This window comes from Bubalus kerabau, chromosome 11 (assembly GCF_029407905.1).
Source record: "Bubalus kerabau isolate K-KA32 ecotype Philippines breed swamp buffalo chromosome 11, PCC_UOA_SB_1v2, whole genome shotgun sequence".
Classification (NCBI taxonomy): domain Eukaryota; kingdom Metazoa; phylum Chordata; class Mammalia; order Artiodactyla; family Bovidae; genus Bubalus; species Bubalus kerabau.
In genome coordinates this window covers 47,402,516-47,420,635 of record NC_073634.1, presented here as the reverse complement: position 1 = coordinate 47,420,635, position 18,120 = coordinate 47,402,516, and the positions used below count along the sequence as shown (strand labels likewise).

General features: G+C 58.0%; 1 protein-coding gene across 1 annotated transcript; it reads right to left on the bottom strand.

The window, feature by feature from the left end:
- Positions 1-456: 456 nt before the first annotated feature.
- On the bottom strand, positions 457-17,614 carry EDAR (ectodysplasin A receptor). Its single transcript, XM_055539095.1, has 11 exons — positions 17,550-17,614; positions 16,879-17,001; positions 16,279-16,460; positions 12,103-12,188; positions 6,407-6,493; positions 5,023-5,148; positions 4,868-4,942; positions 4,689-4,761; positions 3,868-4,027; positions 2,656-2,716; positions 457-779 (listed from the first exon to the last, which is right to left on the bottom strand). The coding sequence occupies exons 1-11, from the start codon at positions 17,598-17,600 to the stop codon at positions 457-459; spliced, it is 1,347 nt and encodes a 448-aa protein (XP_055395070.1). The 5' UTR covers positions 17,601-17,614.
- Between the last annotated feature and the right edge of the window lie 506 nt (positions 17,615-18,120).

The following is an 18,120-nucleotide window of genomic DNA, read 5'->3' as shown; positions in this document are numbered from 1 at the left end:
GAGCCTGGAGCGGGAGGACGTGGTGCCTCTGCAGCCTTTTCCCAACCTCAGAGCTGCGTTCCTCATGGGGCGCCCCCATGCCCCCCGCCTAGGGAAGCGGCTCCCCCAAGCTGTGCCCCCGTTCCCACACCCCCTTGGGCTGTCTGTGGTCTTCCAGAAAAGTATGTCCCCTGGGGCGGTGAACTCCCCACAGGACAGATAGGCTTCACTGTGTCCTCTAGGCACCGTGGTGCACACCGGGCAGTGCCGACCGCATCCGTGGAGGAGCAAGTGGGGCAGGCCAGATAGATGCGCACAGACCCACTGCGCCTGGTGAGGCCAGTGTAACCTCATGTCCACACGGATCTTCTATCTGGTTAGACTGGGAGACAGGCCTGTGTCCTCCTGTTCCTCGGACCAGCGAGGTGCCCCTGGTGTGCAGAGGAGACAGCCTGGCCTTGGGGACTGCGGCCCTGCTCAGGATGCAGGGGGTGGCTGGGCAGCGGGTGGCGGGACCCCCACCCACTCCAGGATGTCCGCACACAGGGACTCTACGGCGTCCAGCCGCTCAATCTGCACCAGCTTGGTGAGAAGCTCGGGGATGCTGTAGCCGGCCGTACTGATGCGGTCAAACAGCTGCAGCCCATCTGTCATGCCACCGATCTCGTCCCGCTTGAGCCCAAAGCTCTCGGCCAGGTGGCGCCACGTCTTCACCACCGCCTTCTCCGAGTTGTACGTGGCACTGAGCATCCGGCTGGTCTTCTCCAAGCAGTCGAAGGGCAGCTCCGTGGGGCTGAGGCCTGAGGGACAAAGGGCCACGTCAGACATCAGCAGAAGTTTGACACCCTTGAACAGGATTTCTAGAACCTTTTTTAAAATCGTAAAATATAACACAAATGCAGAAATCCACAAAGAATGCATGCTTCAGGCGAACAACTCCTGGGACACTGCCAGCCACACTCGAAGCCTGTCCATTCCCCTGACCCCAGCAGCTCCATCAGACGCGGCCAACCTAGTCAGGTGACCCTCCCCGTATCAGGTCCCTTTAGGGGACCAAGGTCATTCTTAAAAGGTGCTCCAAGGACAGTCCTGCATGGGTCACCTGAGCCACATCAGTGCCCTAGCAGTCCTTGGACCCTGCTATATGTTAGACTCAACCAGGAAGTGTTCACTCCACGCTTTCCCCTCTTCCTCCTTCTAAGTACAGCTGAAAACCCACCAACCAGCATAGGTGGAATGCTCTTGAGAGAGTCAGTTCCTAGGCAGGTTGATAGGGTGTCTAGGGGTCCCCAAGGAGAGAGGGGTCTGGAATTCTCAAGGAGGAAGAAAGGACAAACTTTTTTTCTTTCTCCACATTCCTTAGGATTATATAACAATAATGTATCCTGCCTAAGGACAGTCTTTGGATTCAACCTTCTGTTATCTTAAAATGTTAATTATGGGAGTAGACCTGGTCTTTACAAGGATGTATCTTGCCTGAGGACAGTGTTACCTTAAAATGTAAATTATGGGAGTAGGTCTGATAAGGTCTTTATAACCTCCAGACATTCTTTGGATTATATAACTTCATTGTTAACACTAGCAAGCGGGTACTCTTTCTGCCCCCTTCTGATGCCTATGTCAGAAGCTTTCTCTATCTCCTTTATACTTTAATAAAACTTTATTACACAAAAGCTCTGAGCTATCAAGCCTCGTCTCTGGCCCCGGATTGAATTCTTCTCCTCTGGGGGCCAAGAATCCCAGTGTATTCGCGTGATTCAACAACAACCTTTCACTCTCTTCGCAAGAAGAAAACAGACAGTATCTGCCTTCATACAGTGAAACGCCATAGGACAACCCTGGTGCCGCTCCCTCCAATGCAAGCAAAATGGGACAGGAGCCTAGGCGTCCACCCCCGGAGGCCAGGCAGGGACCCTGGCTTCCTCCTCATCCAGCAGCTCATCACAGGCCTCCCTGCCACCACGGTGTTGGTAGAGACCACTCAGAGCAGTGGATGTCTACCCACACCCCTGCACAGGTTGGGCTCAAAGATCCACAGCCACCTGGGGGTGACAGGGGCACCCCTCCTCGGCTCAGGTATGTCAGAGGAAAGCAGCCGCACAGAGGGTTCAGGTGAGACCCCGAGTCTCAGAGTGTCATGTGAAACTTTCCAGTTTCAACAGTCACTCATCACGCCAAGAACCAGGAAGACCTCAAATGCATGAAAAAAGGCCATCAGTAAATGCTGACAAGGATAACAGAGATGTTAGGTTATCTGGCGAGGATTGTAAAGAAGTTGTGATCAAAGTGCTTCAACATGTAATTACAAACATACTTGAAACAGATGAAAAAAGAATAGAATACCTTAACAAAAGATAGAAAATGTAAAGGAGAACCAAATGGAAATGTTGGAACTGCAAAAGGTAACAATCGAGATTAAAGCTCAGTGGATGAGCTCCATGGCAGAATGAAGAAGGACGAGTTAGTGAGCTGGATGGCAGAACAGACATCAACCACCTGAACAGCAGAGAGAAAAGAAACTGAAACACACGTCCCTCCACACCTCTGTTGGCCTGCCCCCCGTCCCCACCACCCAAGCTGATGAGCAACTTGGGAGGCGGTTCTTCTCAGCCTCTCCTGGGACACCCAGAGTGCTGGAGGGTCCCTGGGGAGTCAGGGCCCCACACCTCCCCTTACCTTCCACAACACCACACACACTGGCATACACGTCCAGTATCTTCTTCCTTCGACTCTGAATCTGTGAAAAAAGTTAGTGAAAGTCGCTCAGTCATGTTCAACTCTTTGCAGTCTGCCAGGCTCTTCTGTCCATGGGATTCTCCAGGCCGGAATACTGGAGTGGGTCACCATGCCTTCCTCTAGGGGATCTTCCTTCCCAACCCAGGAATTGAACCAGGGTCTCCTGCATTGCAGGCAGATTCTTTACCAACTGAGCTACCAGGGAATCCCAGAAAAAATTAAGAGAGTATGAATTTTCACAAAGTGGGTATCAGCAGCACAGGCCCACGTCTTCCATCTCCATGTCAGCGGGGCCCCTTCCTGATTCCGTGTCAGAAATGCTGAGCTACATCCTCACCAGAACATCTGTCACATTCACAGAAGAAAGCCCTCCCCGGCTCGGCGCCCTCAGTGTCCACGGGGCTTCTCTGCTCCACTGGACATTCAGACTCACAGACAACCAGAGGCCACATCCGTATTCACTGGCTTCAGTCTCTCCAAAAGGACGGACCCTCCAGCCCAGCTCACCAGGGGGTAGGGGTGGGGTTTCCACAGCCACAGAGCTATGCAGCCCTCTCCCTGCAGGGTGGGCAGCTAGGGGCCTGGCAGGTGGGGCGGGTGCACAAGGCCCCTTGGAGCCACCCTCTTTGGACAACTCCACGGCCCCCACCCCCAGAGGTCAGTGAACTGGGCACCAGGGCATATTCCTGTCAAGACCCGACCACAGCAACTCCAACTGGGCACCTTCACCATGAGCAGTGATGCCAGGAGCAGAGCTAACAGGCCCAGGTGGGGACAGTGACCCCCCCTGGTGCACCTTGGCCCCCACGAGGGGCACGCCCAGCCTCTGGGCAGCAGGCTTGTGTGTGTGTGTGCGTGTGCACGTGCATGTATGTGCCCACATGTGAATCTTGTCTGGTTGGACCTATTCTAGTACATTTGCAAGGGACTCTCCTGTCTTGTGCTGTTCCCAGCAATTTAACCTTTTTTCTCTTGGCTCACTATTTCTTCATTTCTTCTCTCAAGCTGTATGACAAGAGAACTAACTTCCCTGTCTTTAGTTTCAGATTCTGAACCTGTCTTCTGCTGGGGCCCAAGGGAGAAACCCCCAGAGCTGGCAGAGTGCATTCAGCAGAAGGCAGCGTTTGTCGGGGAGTCGGGTGTAGGCCTTACCCCGGCCGCCCGGGTGGCAGTGGCTGACTTGTCCCTGGCCAGGTGGACCAGCGACAGCAGGCACAGCTCCGGGGGGCCCTGCCCATCTGGGGCTGGCTCCTCGTCGCTGTCCAGGCTCCGGTTCAGCAGCTGCTCCTTCTCTGATGAGGCGTCGTTCTCGCTGCAGAGACAGGACCATGGTAAAGGGCACCGTGCCAGCCAGCCTGGCCCGCTGCCCCAGGGGTGGTGACCGTGGGTACAGAAACCTGTCCCTGCTTTCCCTAGCCTGTCCCTGCTTTCCCTAGAGGCTCGGGCACAGACTGTGAGGTGGAGAGACGCCACTCTGCGGGCCCAAGTCTGCACCGGGCAGACGGGCTCCCACAGCACCAGGTCTGGCAGATGCCCAGAGTGAGAGGGAGCCCCTTTGAGGAGGAGAGGGGTTCGGGATACCCACAGGAGGTGGGCTCCAGTCACACCCTGTCCCTTGCCCAGGGCCATGGCCCTAGTCATGCCCCCAAAATCATTCCACTCGGATGAAAAACAACCTATAACCACTCTGCTCGCTTCCTGTGGTTTGGCTGAAGACTTATTCGAGAACAAAGGACCGTATGTGCTGGTGACTGGGTGACAGAGACCCAGCCCCACCCAGTGCCCGCTGGAGGCTAAGACACGGAGCCAACAGCCGGCGGTTTCAGGTCCCAGGGCAGAGCAGGCAGGGGCACGGGCACTGAGGACCCTGGGCCACCGCCCCCACCCTGTGGCCCCCACAGGCCCATTGCCCCTTCCTGCTCGGACCCCAAAGACACCCCCCCCAGTTCGGCCGGGCTGCCTCCATGACTCACCTCTTAGCCGATTTGGCTGGAGCCGCCGTCAGCTTCTCGAATTCGTCCTTCTCAGAGAAGATCACCACGTTGTCTGTGGGGGTGGGAGGGGGGGGGTCAGGGCCCGGCCTCCTTAGGGGTTGGGGGGGCATGCTCCAGCCCCCCACCTCCTACTGCGGGCTCCAGGGGCTGCTGCCCACCTTTGGCCTCTTTCTTCTCCTCTTCCTCGCTCACGGGGGCTTCTGGGCTCTTCACGGGGGCGCTGGGGCAGCAGGCTGAGGGGACAGGGGGCATGAGTGGCTGGCTGGCATCAGGGGGAGGGGGCTGGTGAGGGGTGTGGGGGGCGAGGCAGTACCTGGGGCAGACGGCCTGGCCTTCAGGATGTAGAACATGATGATGAGGACAATGGCGACGGCCATGGTGAAGATGGTGGACATGGCAATGACCAGGGCGGTGGCCAGGTGTCCTTGGCCTGAGAGCTCTGCTGTGGTCGGGAGAGAAGGCCATGCCTCAGGGATCAGGCCCCCTTGCCCCACGAGGCTGTGGCCCGGTGAGCAGGGGCCCTGCCACCAAACCCTCCAGCAGACCATTGGAATTCAAAACCCCAGCTTCACCCGAGCACCGAGCCCTGTACACCTGCTCTGGCCGTCACATCGGGACCACCAGTCCGGCCCACGCTGGTCAGCAGCGGCAGACCAGGAGCACCGAGGTTGCTCCCTGGGTGTCTGCCATCGGTTCTGTTTCTTTGGGGACCCAGCAAGTGGACTGGAGGAAGGGGGGCCCAAGAGCTAAACTGTCCTGAAGACAGTTTAGTCCAAGACTTTTCCCCACAAAGCCAGGTAGAAGCATCACCTCCAAGGGTAGGCTCTCGGGCTGGTTCCAGCATCTCATGCGGCCTTGGGCTCTGTGTGATCAGGGCCCACCAGCTGAGACAGCATGGGGACCACCCCTTGCTTCCCCTGCTCAGTGCTCTGCCCGCATCTCCCTAGAAAGGGAGACCTGTCCTGATTCTCTGAGGGAACCAAGCAGGATCCAGCCCCCCACCCGGATGGAAGGGACCCCATCCAGGTGTCTGGACCTCAAGGAAGTCTCCCCGCTTTAAGTGAGCAGTGGGCACGCGTCCCCCGCCACCCAGGTGGGGTGTGTCTGGAAGCAGATCTGAGTGGGCCTGGTGTCTTCCCCTCATCTGTGGGGTGCCACCTCTGTCCTGGAGGAAGTGAGTCTAGAACCTCAGCGGAGGCCCTGCCCTGATGTTCCCCATGGATGAGGGCAAGGGTCCAGCTGGCGGGCTGTGCCTTGGGACTCTGAAGGTGCCTGAGCCCGAGACCTGGGCCCGAAGGTGCTTTCAAGCTGGGCGGAGTGGGAGCACTGCGAGGGAGGGCCCAGCACCCAGTTTTGCTCCAAGAGAAAGTGAAGCCAGGGCCCTGCAGCCCCACCCCTGAGGACTTAGGGGTGAGTAAAATGTGAGGTCAGCAGGTTTACTTAAAGCCATCAAGGCTCATCTGAGTCAGGCCCAAAGCCCAGGGGGCTGACATCCCTCCAGCCCCTACCTCGTGTGCCCGGATCACCAACATGGTCCCCGTGACCCCAGCATCTGTGGAGGGACCGGTCCCCTCTCACAGAGAAATCACTAACTCCCAGTGTGGTTGTCACGTGAGGGAAGTGAGGGAGGTGGGAGGTCCCGTCCTGCTAGTCGCCTGTCTCCCCTCACCCCCATCTCCCACCTGTGCCCCCCTTACCTTTGTGGGTGAGCTGCGGCGGGGACAGGGTGCTGCTGCCAGGTGTGCGGGGGAAGTTGGCAGAAACTCCCGAGGAGGCTCCCACACCTGCAGGGACAGCAGTGACCGATCGTGGGTCCCTCAAGAGACCTCCATTGCCCCAGTCTTGGAGACGGAGCGCAGGCTGCGGGGGGAGCCCTGGCTCCAGGGACCCAGAGTCCTTGTGAGGAAGATCCTCATGAGGAAAGGGCTGGGCCGGCAGTACCTTCATCCCCGAGAGCCCCTGACCTTGCCAGGTCCTTGCTTCTTACACTGGACACACGGGGTCACACCTGCTCAGTCTAAGATTCAGACTTGGTTCCCACGAGCAGGTGAGGGGCAGGTGTGCACATGAGTTTGGGGGGGACACCAGAGCGGTTCCTTCCATTAATCAAACAGGGATGGACTGTTAATACTTTTAACACACACTCACGATCAAACATTGGGAAAACATCAGAATATGAGAGAAGCGAAAGGTTAACCCACAGCCTTGAGGTCTAGAGTTGACATTTTGATGGATTTTTCTCCAGGATTTTCCTTTGAGAAGTTTCCAAAATAGTTGTGACCAAATGGTGTTAGAACAGAAATGAAGTTTCCTTCCCTTTAACGGTGATTCATAAACTCGGCTCCATTGTAAGAGGTGTCTCCCAGCAAGGGTGACTTGGAATCTGGTTCTGTGGTCAGCGGAGCCACAGGCAGGCTGCCCTATCAAGTCGCCTGATGGTGGGCCTTTCTTAGGCAGGACTTGAGGTTTGGGGTTAGTAGGGAGGATCTCCTTTTGTTTACCAACCATGGGGTTGTGAAGAGGCGGGCATGACTGAAGCAGCCTAGCACATGAGGTCTTGTTCTCATGTTTCCTCCTGTCTTACTTTTCTCTCTGGGTCTGGGGACATTCGTGCCACAGGTTTGCCTGAGTGGGGACAGTGAGCCCCACGTCCAAGGCCGGCCCCCCTGCCTGTGGTTCCTGGACCTGGGCAGTGCCTGGGGCCTCTGGGGAGAGCAAATTTCTACATCACAGCTCCAGGGGTGGTGGCGGGGAGACTCCTGGCTGAATCTTCCACTCCTCCGTCTATGTCCAGCAAGCAGACCGGGAACTGATCTCGCCTTTTAAAGCCAGCAGGAAACTACAGATACCAGAGGGCGGAGGCCAGGAAGGATGGCAGGCTGGGGACTGCCGCCAGGTGACCATGCTTCTGTTAGAAAATGAACTGTGTCCGGAGAGCACTGAGGGGGCGGGGCAGGGCAGGGCCCGCCCAGCAGATGCTCCCCCACACCAGGATGGCCTTGCTGGGGGTGGGGGCACACAGTCCCCCCAGCCACGCTCCCCCACCAGGGTGGCCTTGCTCATCCTTGGAATGCTGCCAGCTGGTCTGATGTCCGGACCAGAGGCGTCTTGGCTGGAGATTTTGGCTCCTGTAGCCCAGCTCCTTCACCCTCTGAGCGCCTGGCCTTTGCCCTTTGCCCTCCGTCACTGTCGTCACTGTCGGGGCTGCCCCCAGCTCTCCACACACAGCGGAGAGGCCCATTCCCCAGGCTGCCTGCCTGCGGAGGGCAGGCCTTTGGGTGAGTCTTAGCGCTCCTGACAAGAGGGCGGGGCTGAGGGCGCGGGGGCCATGGTGGGCCCTTCACACCCCCCGGAGCCGGGGGCGCTGAGCTGCCAGGGCCGCCAGGAGCCCGTGTAGAGGCTGCAGTGAGGGGACAGCAGGTGGCGGGGCGGTGTGGGGAGGAACCCCAGGCGAGTCTCTCCTCCTCTCCTGGGCTCCCGCGCGTGTCCAGAGCCTTTCCCCCGCCCCCGCCCCACCCCCCGGTTCACGACGCATCTCATAAGTAAAATGAGATTTAAGCGGGACTGAATTGATTCTGCCTTCTCTCTCAGGGCAGCTTCAAGCACCAGCCAGTTTCCTCTCAAAAGCAGACTGTTTCCTGGGAACCAGGCCGACCTGTGTGTTCAAGGGACTTGAGGCAGCTGAAGCCGCATCTCAGGAAAACAAACGCCCATGGGCTCTGTGTGTGGGTGTCTCTCGCCTCTGTCTGTTCCTGTCCCTCTCGGCTGGGCTTGCCCATGGGGCGGTGACAGGCTTGGGGACACAGACGCGCCCGGGCCTGTGGTCTAGAGACAGCCAGAGCTGCCAGCGGCCAGGCTTACGAAACGCCTTTGCCCCCGACAGGCAGGGCTGGCACACAGTGACACATCCCTGCGCCCTCAGGTGCCTGCGCCCCATCAGGTGGCAGCTGGGCCTCTGCCCCGATTTGTGGTTCCCCAGGGGCCTCCAGCTGGCATTGCCTGCGCAGCTCTGAGCTCCTCATGGATCCAGGGGATCAGACACAAGGCCCGCCCTGAGCACATCTGACAGTGGAGGATGCTGTGTGGCCGGGGGGCACCTCTGTGGGGGGAGCCCTCAGGACAGCCCCACTGGACCCTGTGCGGCCCCGTGAGGGCTCACTGGGCATGGGTCTTCAGTGTCGGGGGGTTTTGGTCCATCCAGCACGTGTCTCCTGGGCTGGATGCTGAGGTGAGAATGTCCCTAGGTGTTGGGTGGTCGCCAGGTCTGTCCCGCGTCCACAAGGCTTCCTCTTGGAAGGAAGGAGCTATGAAGGACCAAAGAGAGGCGTATTGCGAGGCCAGAGAGCCCAGACAAGGTCTGTCTGCAAACAGAGCAAGTTCTACTCAGCAGCGATGAGTCAGGAGCTGGCTGGGGGTAGGGTGGTGTGGGGGGCAGTGAGTTGTCATCCACTGTCCTCTGGGGTCTTTGAGCACCAGGCACAGGGCTGGACGCAGGAGTCACTAGGGACCCTGGTCTGTTAACCCTCGCAGGCTGTGGGCAATGGGTTGTATTAGAGTCCAGCCCAGGCTCCTCCATGTAGGTAACAGTTTGGATTTTTAAGGACACTTTATGGATTCTTACAGGGTGGCCCTGGTGCAGAGGCTGAGGCGATAGCAGAGCCGTCAGGGCCTGGCTGCTCACAGGGGATGCATCTCGGGCCCCGGGATCTGCTGCTATGCCCATGACAGGAGCGAGCAGTAGATGTGCACAACTGGAGGAGAAACTCAGTCCCATTAACAGCTGGAATTCAGCCGGCTTTGGGGGCCCAGGCGTCACCTCCTCATGGTACCACTAGGGGGTTGTTAGGACAGACTGGCTGGTGCTCCTGGACTTGGCTCAGGCCTCCTTCCCTGGAACGGCCCCTCCTTGACCCCGGCCGGAGACGAAGGTGCCTGCTGCCCTGTCCATGCCGCCCACAGGCCGTCAGGTGATGAACTTGCCCTGAACCGGGCTCCTCGGGCACCTTCTTGCCCACAACGCTGGACGGGCAGGTGGATGAGGAAGCTGTGCCCAGTCAAGGATCTCCCCAGGAGTGGACGCTGTCCCGAGGCCCTACCCTGCACTTCTCCAATGGTCACGGCACACCAGGAAGGGGGAGCAGCCCAGGGCTCCGGCCTCAGGACAACTTCTTGGGGCCTGGCCACTCCGGCCCTGAGATGCGGGGTCCATGTCGCACTCTCTCCTGTGATCTGTAGGGTCCACTGTCAGCAACCTGGGGTGTTGGGGGGCTGAATTCTCAGGGGGCCAGCCCAGGTGATCACGTCCAACCAGAGGCAGCATCCAGGTGGGAGGGGCTCGAGACCCCTGACACTGGGCCCAGGAGGGCAGCCCTGGGGCCCAGAGACCTGACTGACCCCTGGTTTTCCTAGAGTGGGCCTTCCGGCAGCTGGTCAGTTGATCACAGTCAGCCTTTCAGGCCTGTCTGCTGACCCTTGAGCAGGAGCCCAGGATGGAAGGTGAGTGCAGAGGGAGGGGCAGAGCCCATCCTGGAGACCACAACCCAAGCAGGCTCCACTCCCCACATCAGCCTGTGAAGCTTCACTGAATGAATCACCCCATTTCCCAGATGGACAAACAGAGGTCAGGTGACTTCCAAGGTCGCCCAGTGGGACTCCAGGTTCCTGGACTCGGCCTCACTTCCTTGCTGACCTCCTTCAGGACCAGATCCTGTGAGCTCACTCCTGGGGGCCTGGCTGGGGCTGTTCTTTAGATAAGCCATAAATTATGGGCTGGGGGCCGAGGACTCTCCACACAATGGGCCTCATGTTGAAGGAGAGAAGGGGGCTCCTCCCAGGCTGAGAGCTCTCTGGCTGCGGGTGTCTAGCACGGTCTGGCCTGAATAAGGACACAGGTCCCATGACCTTTTAGATGAAGGCCCATGGGGAGGAGCTGCATGAACCCCACATTCCATCCTTAGTGGGTAGGGTGTTCAATGTCTTCCAGGACAGGATTGCATGCCAGAGCTCCCTGGGACAGGATCGAAGCCGGCCGTACCACGTCCTGTGGGCAGCCCCAGGCCTCTGTGTGTTCAGTTGCTTAGCCTTTCCAACTCTTTGTGACCCCCATGGACAGCAGCCCGCCAGGCTCCTCTGTCCATGGGATTTCCCAGGCAAGAATACTGTAGTGGGTTGCCATACCCTCCTCCAGGGGATCTTCCTGACCCAGGGATCAAACCTGCATCTTTTGTGTCTCTTGCATTGGCAGGCGGGTTCTACACTACTGAGCCACCAGGGAAGCCTGGGCCTCCTCTAATTTATGAATTAATTAGCACAACTCGATGGACGTGAGTTTGAGTGAACTCCAGGAGTTGGTGATGGACAGGGAGGCCTGGCATGCTGCAATTCATGGGGTCGCAGAGTCAGACACAACTGAGCATCTGGCTGGGTGGGAATGTTCAGCTTTAAAGACCCACAAACTGTCCTTCTCAGGTTCATCTGTTTAAGGACTTTGGGAGGGAGGAAATGCCTTCCATGCAGGCATCAGTCCTGCCCCACAGCCCCCGCTGCCCATGGCCCTGCCATCCAGAGCATCTCTCCCAGAGGATCTCAAAGCAAGAAAGGCACTACTGTCTCCTCTTGCCCTCCTCCCTTCCTCCTGGTGCTTTAGGCCCTCCTAAGAGTCTTGTCTCCTCGACAAGATACCTTGAGAAGATGGGGAGGGCAGGGTCTCATGGAGAACCAGGAGGGCAGGGCCCCCGTGTGGACCTTGGAACTCCCGCGAGTGGGAGGGGGGCCCCAGTGCTGGACCGGACTCCCCCTTCCCTCCCAGTCATCTTGTCTTCCATCTGTCCACCTGTCCCACCTCATCCATGTCTCCCGACCACAGACACAGGAGGCCATCTGCCACCTTTTCTGAAGCAGGGGGCTCCAGCCCTTCCTCCTAAATAGGTACCCACGAGCATCAAACCAGAGTTAGGGTAGGAAGAAGGCAGCCGGAGGTGAGGCCAAACCGAGGGCCTCAGTGTTTACATCACGTGCCCTGTGGTCACTCCGCAGGCTTCCCTTCAACACGCGTTGAAACATTGCGTGTGAGAACTTACCACTGCTGAGCGCTTTGCAGTTCTCAGCAAAACACCTTGGCGCTGTGGGTGTTTGCCAGGATCGCAAGAGATGGATGGTTCAGATTTTAGTGCCCCCAGAAAACTCAGGCTCACAGAGGTCCCTCAACTGGTGTCACCCCCCATCTGATGTGTGGTTCTACCACCCAACCCTCCCCCACTCCCAGGGACCTGTTGCCCACCCGCCTGCCCTGGGGAGCATCTCTGTGTCCCCGCCGTCCGGAGCCGGCTCACGGCTCCCAAGTCAGGAGAGGTGTCAGGGCTGCATCAGGACCTTGGACGGGGCAGACACTCACATTCCTTGGTGTTGGGGGGTGCCAGCAGGCAGGAGTAGCATACTAGGCCGTAGATGTTCCTCGGTCTGTTTTCCAGCATGTAGTAGCTGTGCAGGCGGGGCGGCGGGGAGACAGAGCAGACAGGTGAGCGGCCCGTTCCACGGCTTATTCTCTAACCATCATAGCCAGGCGCAGGGTGGGGGGCATGCCCCAAGAAGGAGGTGTGGCCCCCCACAAGGGTATAGCCTGTAGCCGGGCGGAGTTATGGGCAGGGGTGTCTAGGAGCTCCTGGGACCTCCTGGACGCTTGCTGACTGGGATGGAGTGGGGCTGGCTGGAGGGCATGGCTGCAGCAGAGACCTTGGCCCTGTCTAGGGTGGTCAGGGCAGAGGGCCTGAGATGCAGCCAGGTCACAACCAGAGTCACCTGCCTCATCCTCAGGTGAGGGCACCTGGTGAGCTCACGATGGGGCTGTATCTCTCTACCAGAAGATCAAGGCCTTCAAGTATGGCTGTCCACAAGACTTCACACCCAGGAAGCTCCCTCCTGCCATGTCAGCCTGCCAGCCGTGACCCTGCCACCCCTGGGGCCCTCCCAAAGGTCTGGGCCTGCTTCCACTGAGGTCCCCCAGCCCCCAGAGGACTCTGCCTCTCTGGGCCCACGTCCTATAAACACCCGAGGTGTTCACATCAGGAGATGTCGGTGAGTAAAGAGCTGCTGGCGGTGTTGTCCCTTCATACAACTCAAGATGAAAACTCCCTGCCCTCTGCTGGGTCTCTGGTTGTTTTCTAATCTCTTGTTTATCAGCTGTGTGCACCTGGCCCCGTGACAGGGGGGTGAGGCTGGGGGGACTGTAGCCTTGAGGGCTGGACCATCAGCAACCCTGCTGTGACCATCACCGCCTGCCCTTCCTCAAGAGCCTTTTATCCTCAGACCCTGTGCATCTTGTAAACAGGAATTAGCCAGTCTCAGAACACCCTCCAGAGGAGCCACACCAGGCAGGTTTACACATAGGCTCTCACATGCACGCTCTGCTGCTCTGGGAGCCACCTGCAGGAACACATGCTCAGGGTGCCAGGCCAGCCCCCCACAGCTTCCAAGCGATGGTGGTCATTCCTGACCCCTCCCCCCAGCCTGTGCTGGGCACCTCAGGGAGGTCGGGGAGGGGTCCACGGGGCCAACGCTCCCGCACAGAAGCTCCCGGGTGAGGCTGCTCCCCACCCAGCAGCTCCCCTCTATCTTCCTGGCTCAGAGGCCCCTCCTAGGGGAGGGGCCTCTGAGCAGTGCCCAGCTCCAGCGGTGTGATGAGCTGAATGGCCCCAAGACCAGGTTTGCAAGGTTCCAGCATGTTCCTCCGGGAGCCCTCTGGGCGTCCTCTAACTGGGCCTGAATTCGACCCTTCACTGGTTTCTGGGGCCTGCGGTGCACAGAACCGCCCAGTTGTTGGGTTTCTCTTTTCAGGGCTCACTTGGCCTGTCCTGGGCGAATGGGGGTGTGAATGCCTGTTCAGCAGCTTCAGCAGCTTTCCCGATCCAATGCCGGGTGCTCACATAGAGCTCTGGGACCCTTTGTCTTTCTGTAAAGCCCAGATTTCTCACGCTCTGGTCTATACTGTGACTTTCCCTAGTTCTTTCTTCCTTCTTCTCCTGTTCCTCAAAGGCTGATTAAGATGAGGAGCCCAAGACAAGACTAAGGTTCAGATGGGGCCTCTAGAATCTTCTTCCACATCCACGGGGACGTAGCTTCTTCCCAAAGACCTGCTTCCCTGGGGGGGCTCCTAGGCTCCCTTTCCCCTCTCTTGAGCAGGCGGGTAGAAGCCACCATGAACCTCACCCCATCCTAGGGGTCCAGCAGGGAGTGGACGCAGTCAGTGAGAGCTTGTCATGGGGGAGGCGACACCCGGGGAGGCCTCCTAGAGCTCTGACCCCCGGCCTCCTTTATGGCCGTTCTCCACACGAAAGCATGTGGACAGTGCACTGTTAAGATGCGTGTTTTTTTTTTTTCACCCATTTGACAAATATGGGTCCTCTGTGTCAGAGCTTGTCAGACAGATACCTGGACACAGAAGTCTGCAGCTCAAGAAGTGTGTCTGAACCAAAGACCAGAACCTGGAGAGACTGGAGGTGGGGTCAGTCAACAGCAGAGATGGTGGTGGAATTGGAGGCTCCCTAGCAACATATCTGAACTGAGGTTATTTTCTGCAAGCTTAAGATGGCTCCTCGTGTTAAAGGGTCTTTCACTTTCAGTTTGTTTCTCCCTTGGAGGGTCTTTCTGCATTTCCTTTTTCTTATAGACTAATGCCCAGTGTTCTTGTTTGGATATATTCTTATTTTCTATCTCCTCTTAACTCAATACAGTGGTTTGGAGGGGGTGAATAACAGGTGACAAGCTGGCTACAAGATTTGGTGCAGTGTTCAAAATGCTGCTGCTGCCATGACCACCACCATCATCACCTCCACCACCACCTCCATCATCACCATGACCACCTCCATCATCACCTCTACCATCACCTCCATCATCACCATGACCACCTCCATCATCACCTCTGTCACCACGTCCATCATCACCATGACCACCTCCATCATCACCATGACTACCTCCATCATCACCTCCACCACCACCTCCATCATCACCATGACCACTGCCATCACCATCTCCATCATCACCATGATCACCTCCATCATCACCTCCACCACCACCTCCATCATCACCATGACCACTGCCATCACCATCTTCATCATCACCATGACCACCTCCATCATCATCTTCATCATCACCATGACCACCTCCATCATCATCACCATGACCACCTCCATCATCACCACCACCACCTCCATCATCACCATGACCACCTCCATCATTACCTCCACCACCACCTCCCTCATAATCATGACCACCTCCATCATCACCTCCACCACCACCTCCATCATCACCATGACCAACGCCATCACCACCTCTATCATCACCATGACCACTGCCATTATCACCTTCATCATCACCACTTCCATCACCTCTACCATTATCACCACCAGGAAGCCTACACCACTGCTCTTGGCAGCCCTTGGTAGCATAGGTTGTGCGGCCACCAGAGGGAGGCAGTTACCAGGTTACAGGGCTGTACTTTCCACCTCCCAAGGGGAATCTGCTGTCTTGAAGGAAGATTCTGTCTTTCAGGCTAATTGTACTTTGGTTTTTATGGGAAGACTTTGACACATAACAGAATTGTGGGGGAATTATAGGAACCATATGTCTCAAATATTTCTATTGTTGTTCAGTGGTCACTAAGTTATGTCTGACTCTTTGCAACTCCATGAGACGCCCTGGACTGCAGCATACCATGCTTCCCTGTCCGTCACCATCTCCCTGAGTTTGCTAAAACTCATGTCCATTGAGTTGGTGATGCCACCCAACCATCTCATCCTCTATGTATTTGTTGTTGTTCAGTCACTAAGTCATGTCCAACTCTTTGAAAACCCAGGGACTGCAGCCTACCAGGCTTCTCTGGCCTTCACTATCTCCCTGAGTTTGCTCAAACTCATGTCCATTAAGTCAGTGATGCCATCCAACCATCTCATCCTCTGTCGCCCCCTTCTCCTCCTGCCTTTAATCTTTCCCAGCATCAGGGACTTTTCCAATGAGTTGGTTCTTCCCATTAGGTGGCCAAAGTATTGGAGCTTCAACGTCAGTCCTTCCAGTGAATATTCAGGGTTGATCTCCTTGCAGTCCAAAGGACTCTCAAGAGTCTTCTCCAACACCACAGTTCAAAAGCATTAGTTCTTCCCTGCTCAGCCTTCTTTATGGTCCACCTCTCATATCCATACATGACTACTGGAAACACCATAGCTTTGATTACAAATATTTCTATTAGTAGCTTTTCACCCTCAGTTTTTTTCCAGACTACTAAAAATACCAAAAATATCTTGGTTTTTCTTTCCTCACTCAACATGTGTTGTCTCCTTTTAAGTATTCAACACATCTGCTTCATTTGGGTGGTCAGAGATGCTATTATGATGAGGTCCACTTAGGGACACAGACATGGAGCCCAGGTGGGCTGCCCAGTGGGTGGAAGGTGGTGGGACTCCCACCAGGAGACCTGTCCCCCTCTTCCCCCCTCTCCCGGAGCTGGAGATGTGTGACCCTCCTCCCCGCAGGACCCATGCCCCAGAAGGGGATGTGGGCAAGGCGGCACGGAGCTCACCCAGGCAAGCAGGGCCCACACTCAGCGTCGCGCTCTGTGTCCCCGGGGGTCAGCACCGTGGCACGGAAGAAGCCCTCGCAGTCCTTGTGGCGCCGGCAGATCTGGTAGCCGCCCTTGGAGAACTTCTCCGCAGGACAGGGAACACAGCCGTAGTCCTCATCCCTGGTGCCATAGCCGCAGGACTGGCCAGGGAAGGATGGGACACAGGTGGGTCAGCGGCTGCATTACCACGACGACGACCATGCGACCCTGAGGTTCCTATGCGCCAGGTGCACAGGCTGCTCCCAGGATCTCCTCTCTCGGGGCGTGGACTGTCCGACCCACAGCCCTCCCCCGTCTGCTCTGAGCCGGGGGTCCCCGCTGCCCCCACCCGTCCGATGCTGCCCCTCCTGCTGGCTCCAGGATAAACTCATCCGGCCAGGCTGACGGCCCTGGGAGTGCACACTCGGCGCGAGGACCCCAAACACCGCAGCCACATTCAGGTTCCTGGCACTTAGCAGGTGCTCTGTGCACAGCTCTTCCCAGAGGAGTGCCGTCCACCCCAGCCAGCCATGCGGGCTCCCTACACCCCGCGGGGCCGTGCTCCGGGGCGGGGCTTACCAGGTAGGGCTCCTCCCCTGGCGCGCACTGCGGACACTCACGGCACAGCCCAGTGGTCTGGTTGTAGAACTCATTCTCGCCACAGCTGGCCTCCTCCGCACCGGCCCGGCATACCAGGGACGCCTGCCTCGAGGAAGGGGCTCCTTTGGCCTCCACTCGCCCTTGGAGACCCCCACTGTCTCTGGTCAGCACCTGGAGGTTGTGGTGGAGGAGCCCTGGGGGGGACCCCTTCAGCTAATGACCTGGCAGTCCTCGCCTGACAGTCAGAGGCTCCATCCCAAACGCTTGGCACTGGGAGCTCCCCAGACTCCCCTCAAAGCCTGGGAGGCCCCTTCCCGCAGCCCCCAATCACAGGTGCCTCAGCTCACCAGGAGCTCGGGCTTGACTTTCCCAGCTCCCGTGGCCTAGGGTGTGGAGCTTGGCACAGGTGCGCTGGGCTGGGCACCACCACACAGGCCTGGTGAGGGGAGCTCTGAGTACAGTGACTGCCTCTGGCTCGGAGCTGGTCAGGGCTTTGCCCTGGAGAGCCCGGTGAAGGTGGGGGCGGTGGTGTGTGATCACTGCATGGCTGCTGCACAGACAGGCTGAGAGGGACATGGCTAGAGAAGGACATGGTCAAATGGGAGCTCCCACTAGGAATACCCTGGGGCACGGGCACCCCGGCCACTTACCAGCAGGACAGGCAGCCAGGCCATCCCTATGCAGCTTCCCCTGTGGGCCATCCTGTCCCGAGGGGTCACCTGAAAGACACACTTCATCAGCAGGGGGCTGCTCCGGACCCCAGGCCCTGCCCAGCCTCATGTTCAGTCTGAGGGGCCTCCTGGAAGGTTTTAAGTTGAGCCCAGGCCCGTTGCTCCCTGGTGGCCACACTTGGGCCACTGCTGTCCCACCAGGACTCGGGGTTTGAATTCCTGACAAAAGCACACCCTGTTTTGATGCTGGGGTAGAGGAGAAGCTTCCAGAATCAACCAGTGACTCAGACTCAAGGTCAGCTGGCCTAGCTAAGTCCCCAAGGTCGCCCCCACCCGAGTCCCCTTGGTGACCATCATTGGTCACGGAAACCCACAATCCCCACCCGCACAGAGTAGATGGCTTGAGCCGCAGCCCTGATGCTCTGGGCCTGCTCCCGTTCTGGGGATCTTGTGTCTACAGTGCAGGGTCCCCACGGCCCCAGGAGAAAAGTGGCCACAAGTCACTGTAGGGGAAAGCTGGGGGTGAGGGGAGGGTGGGGCAGCCAGACCT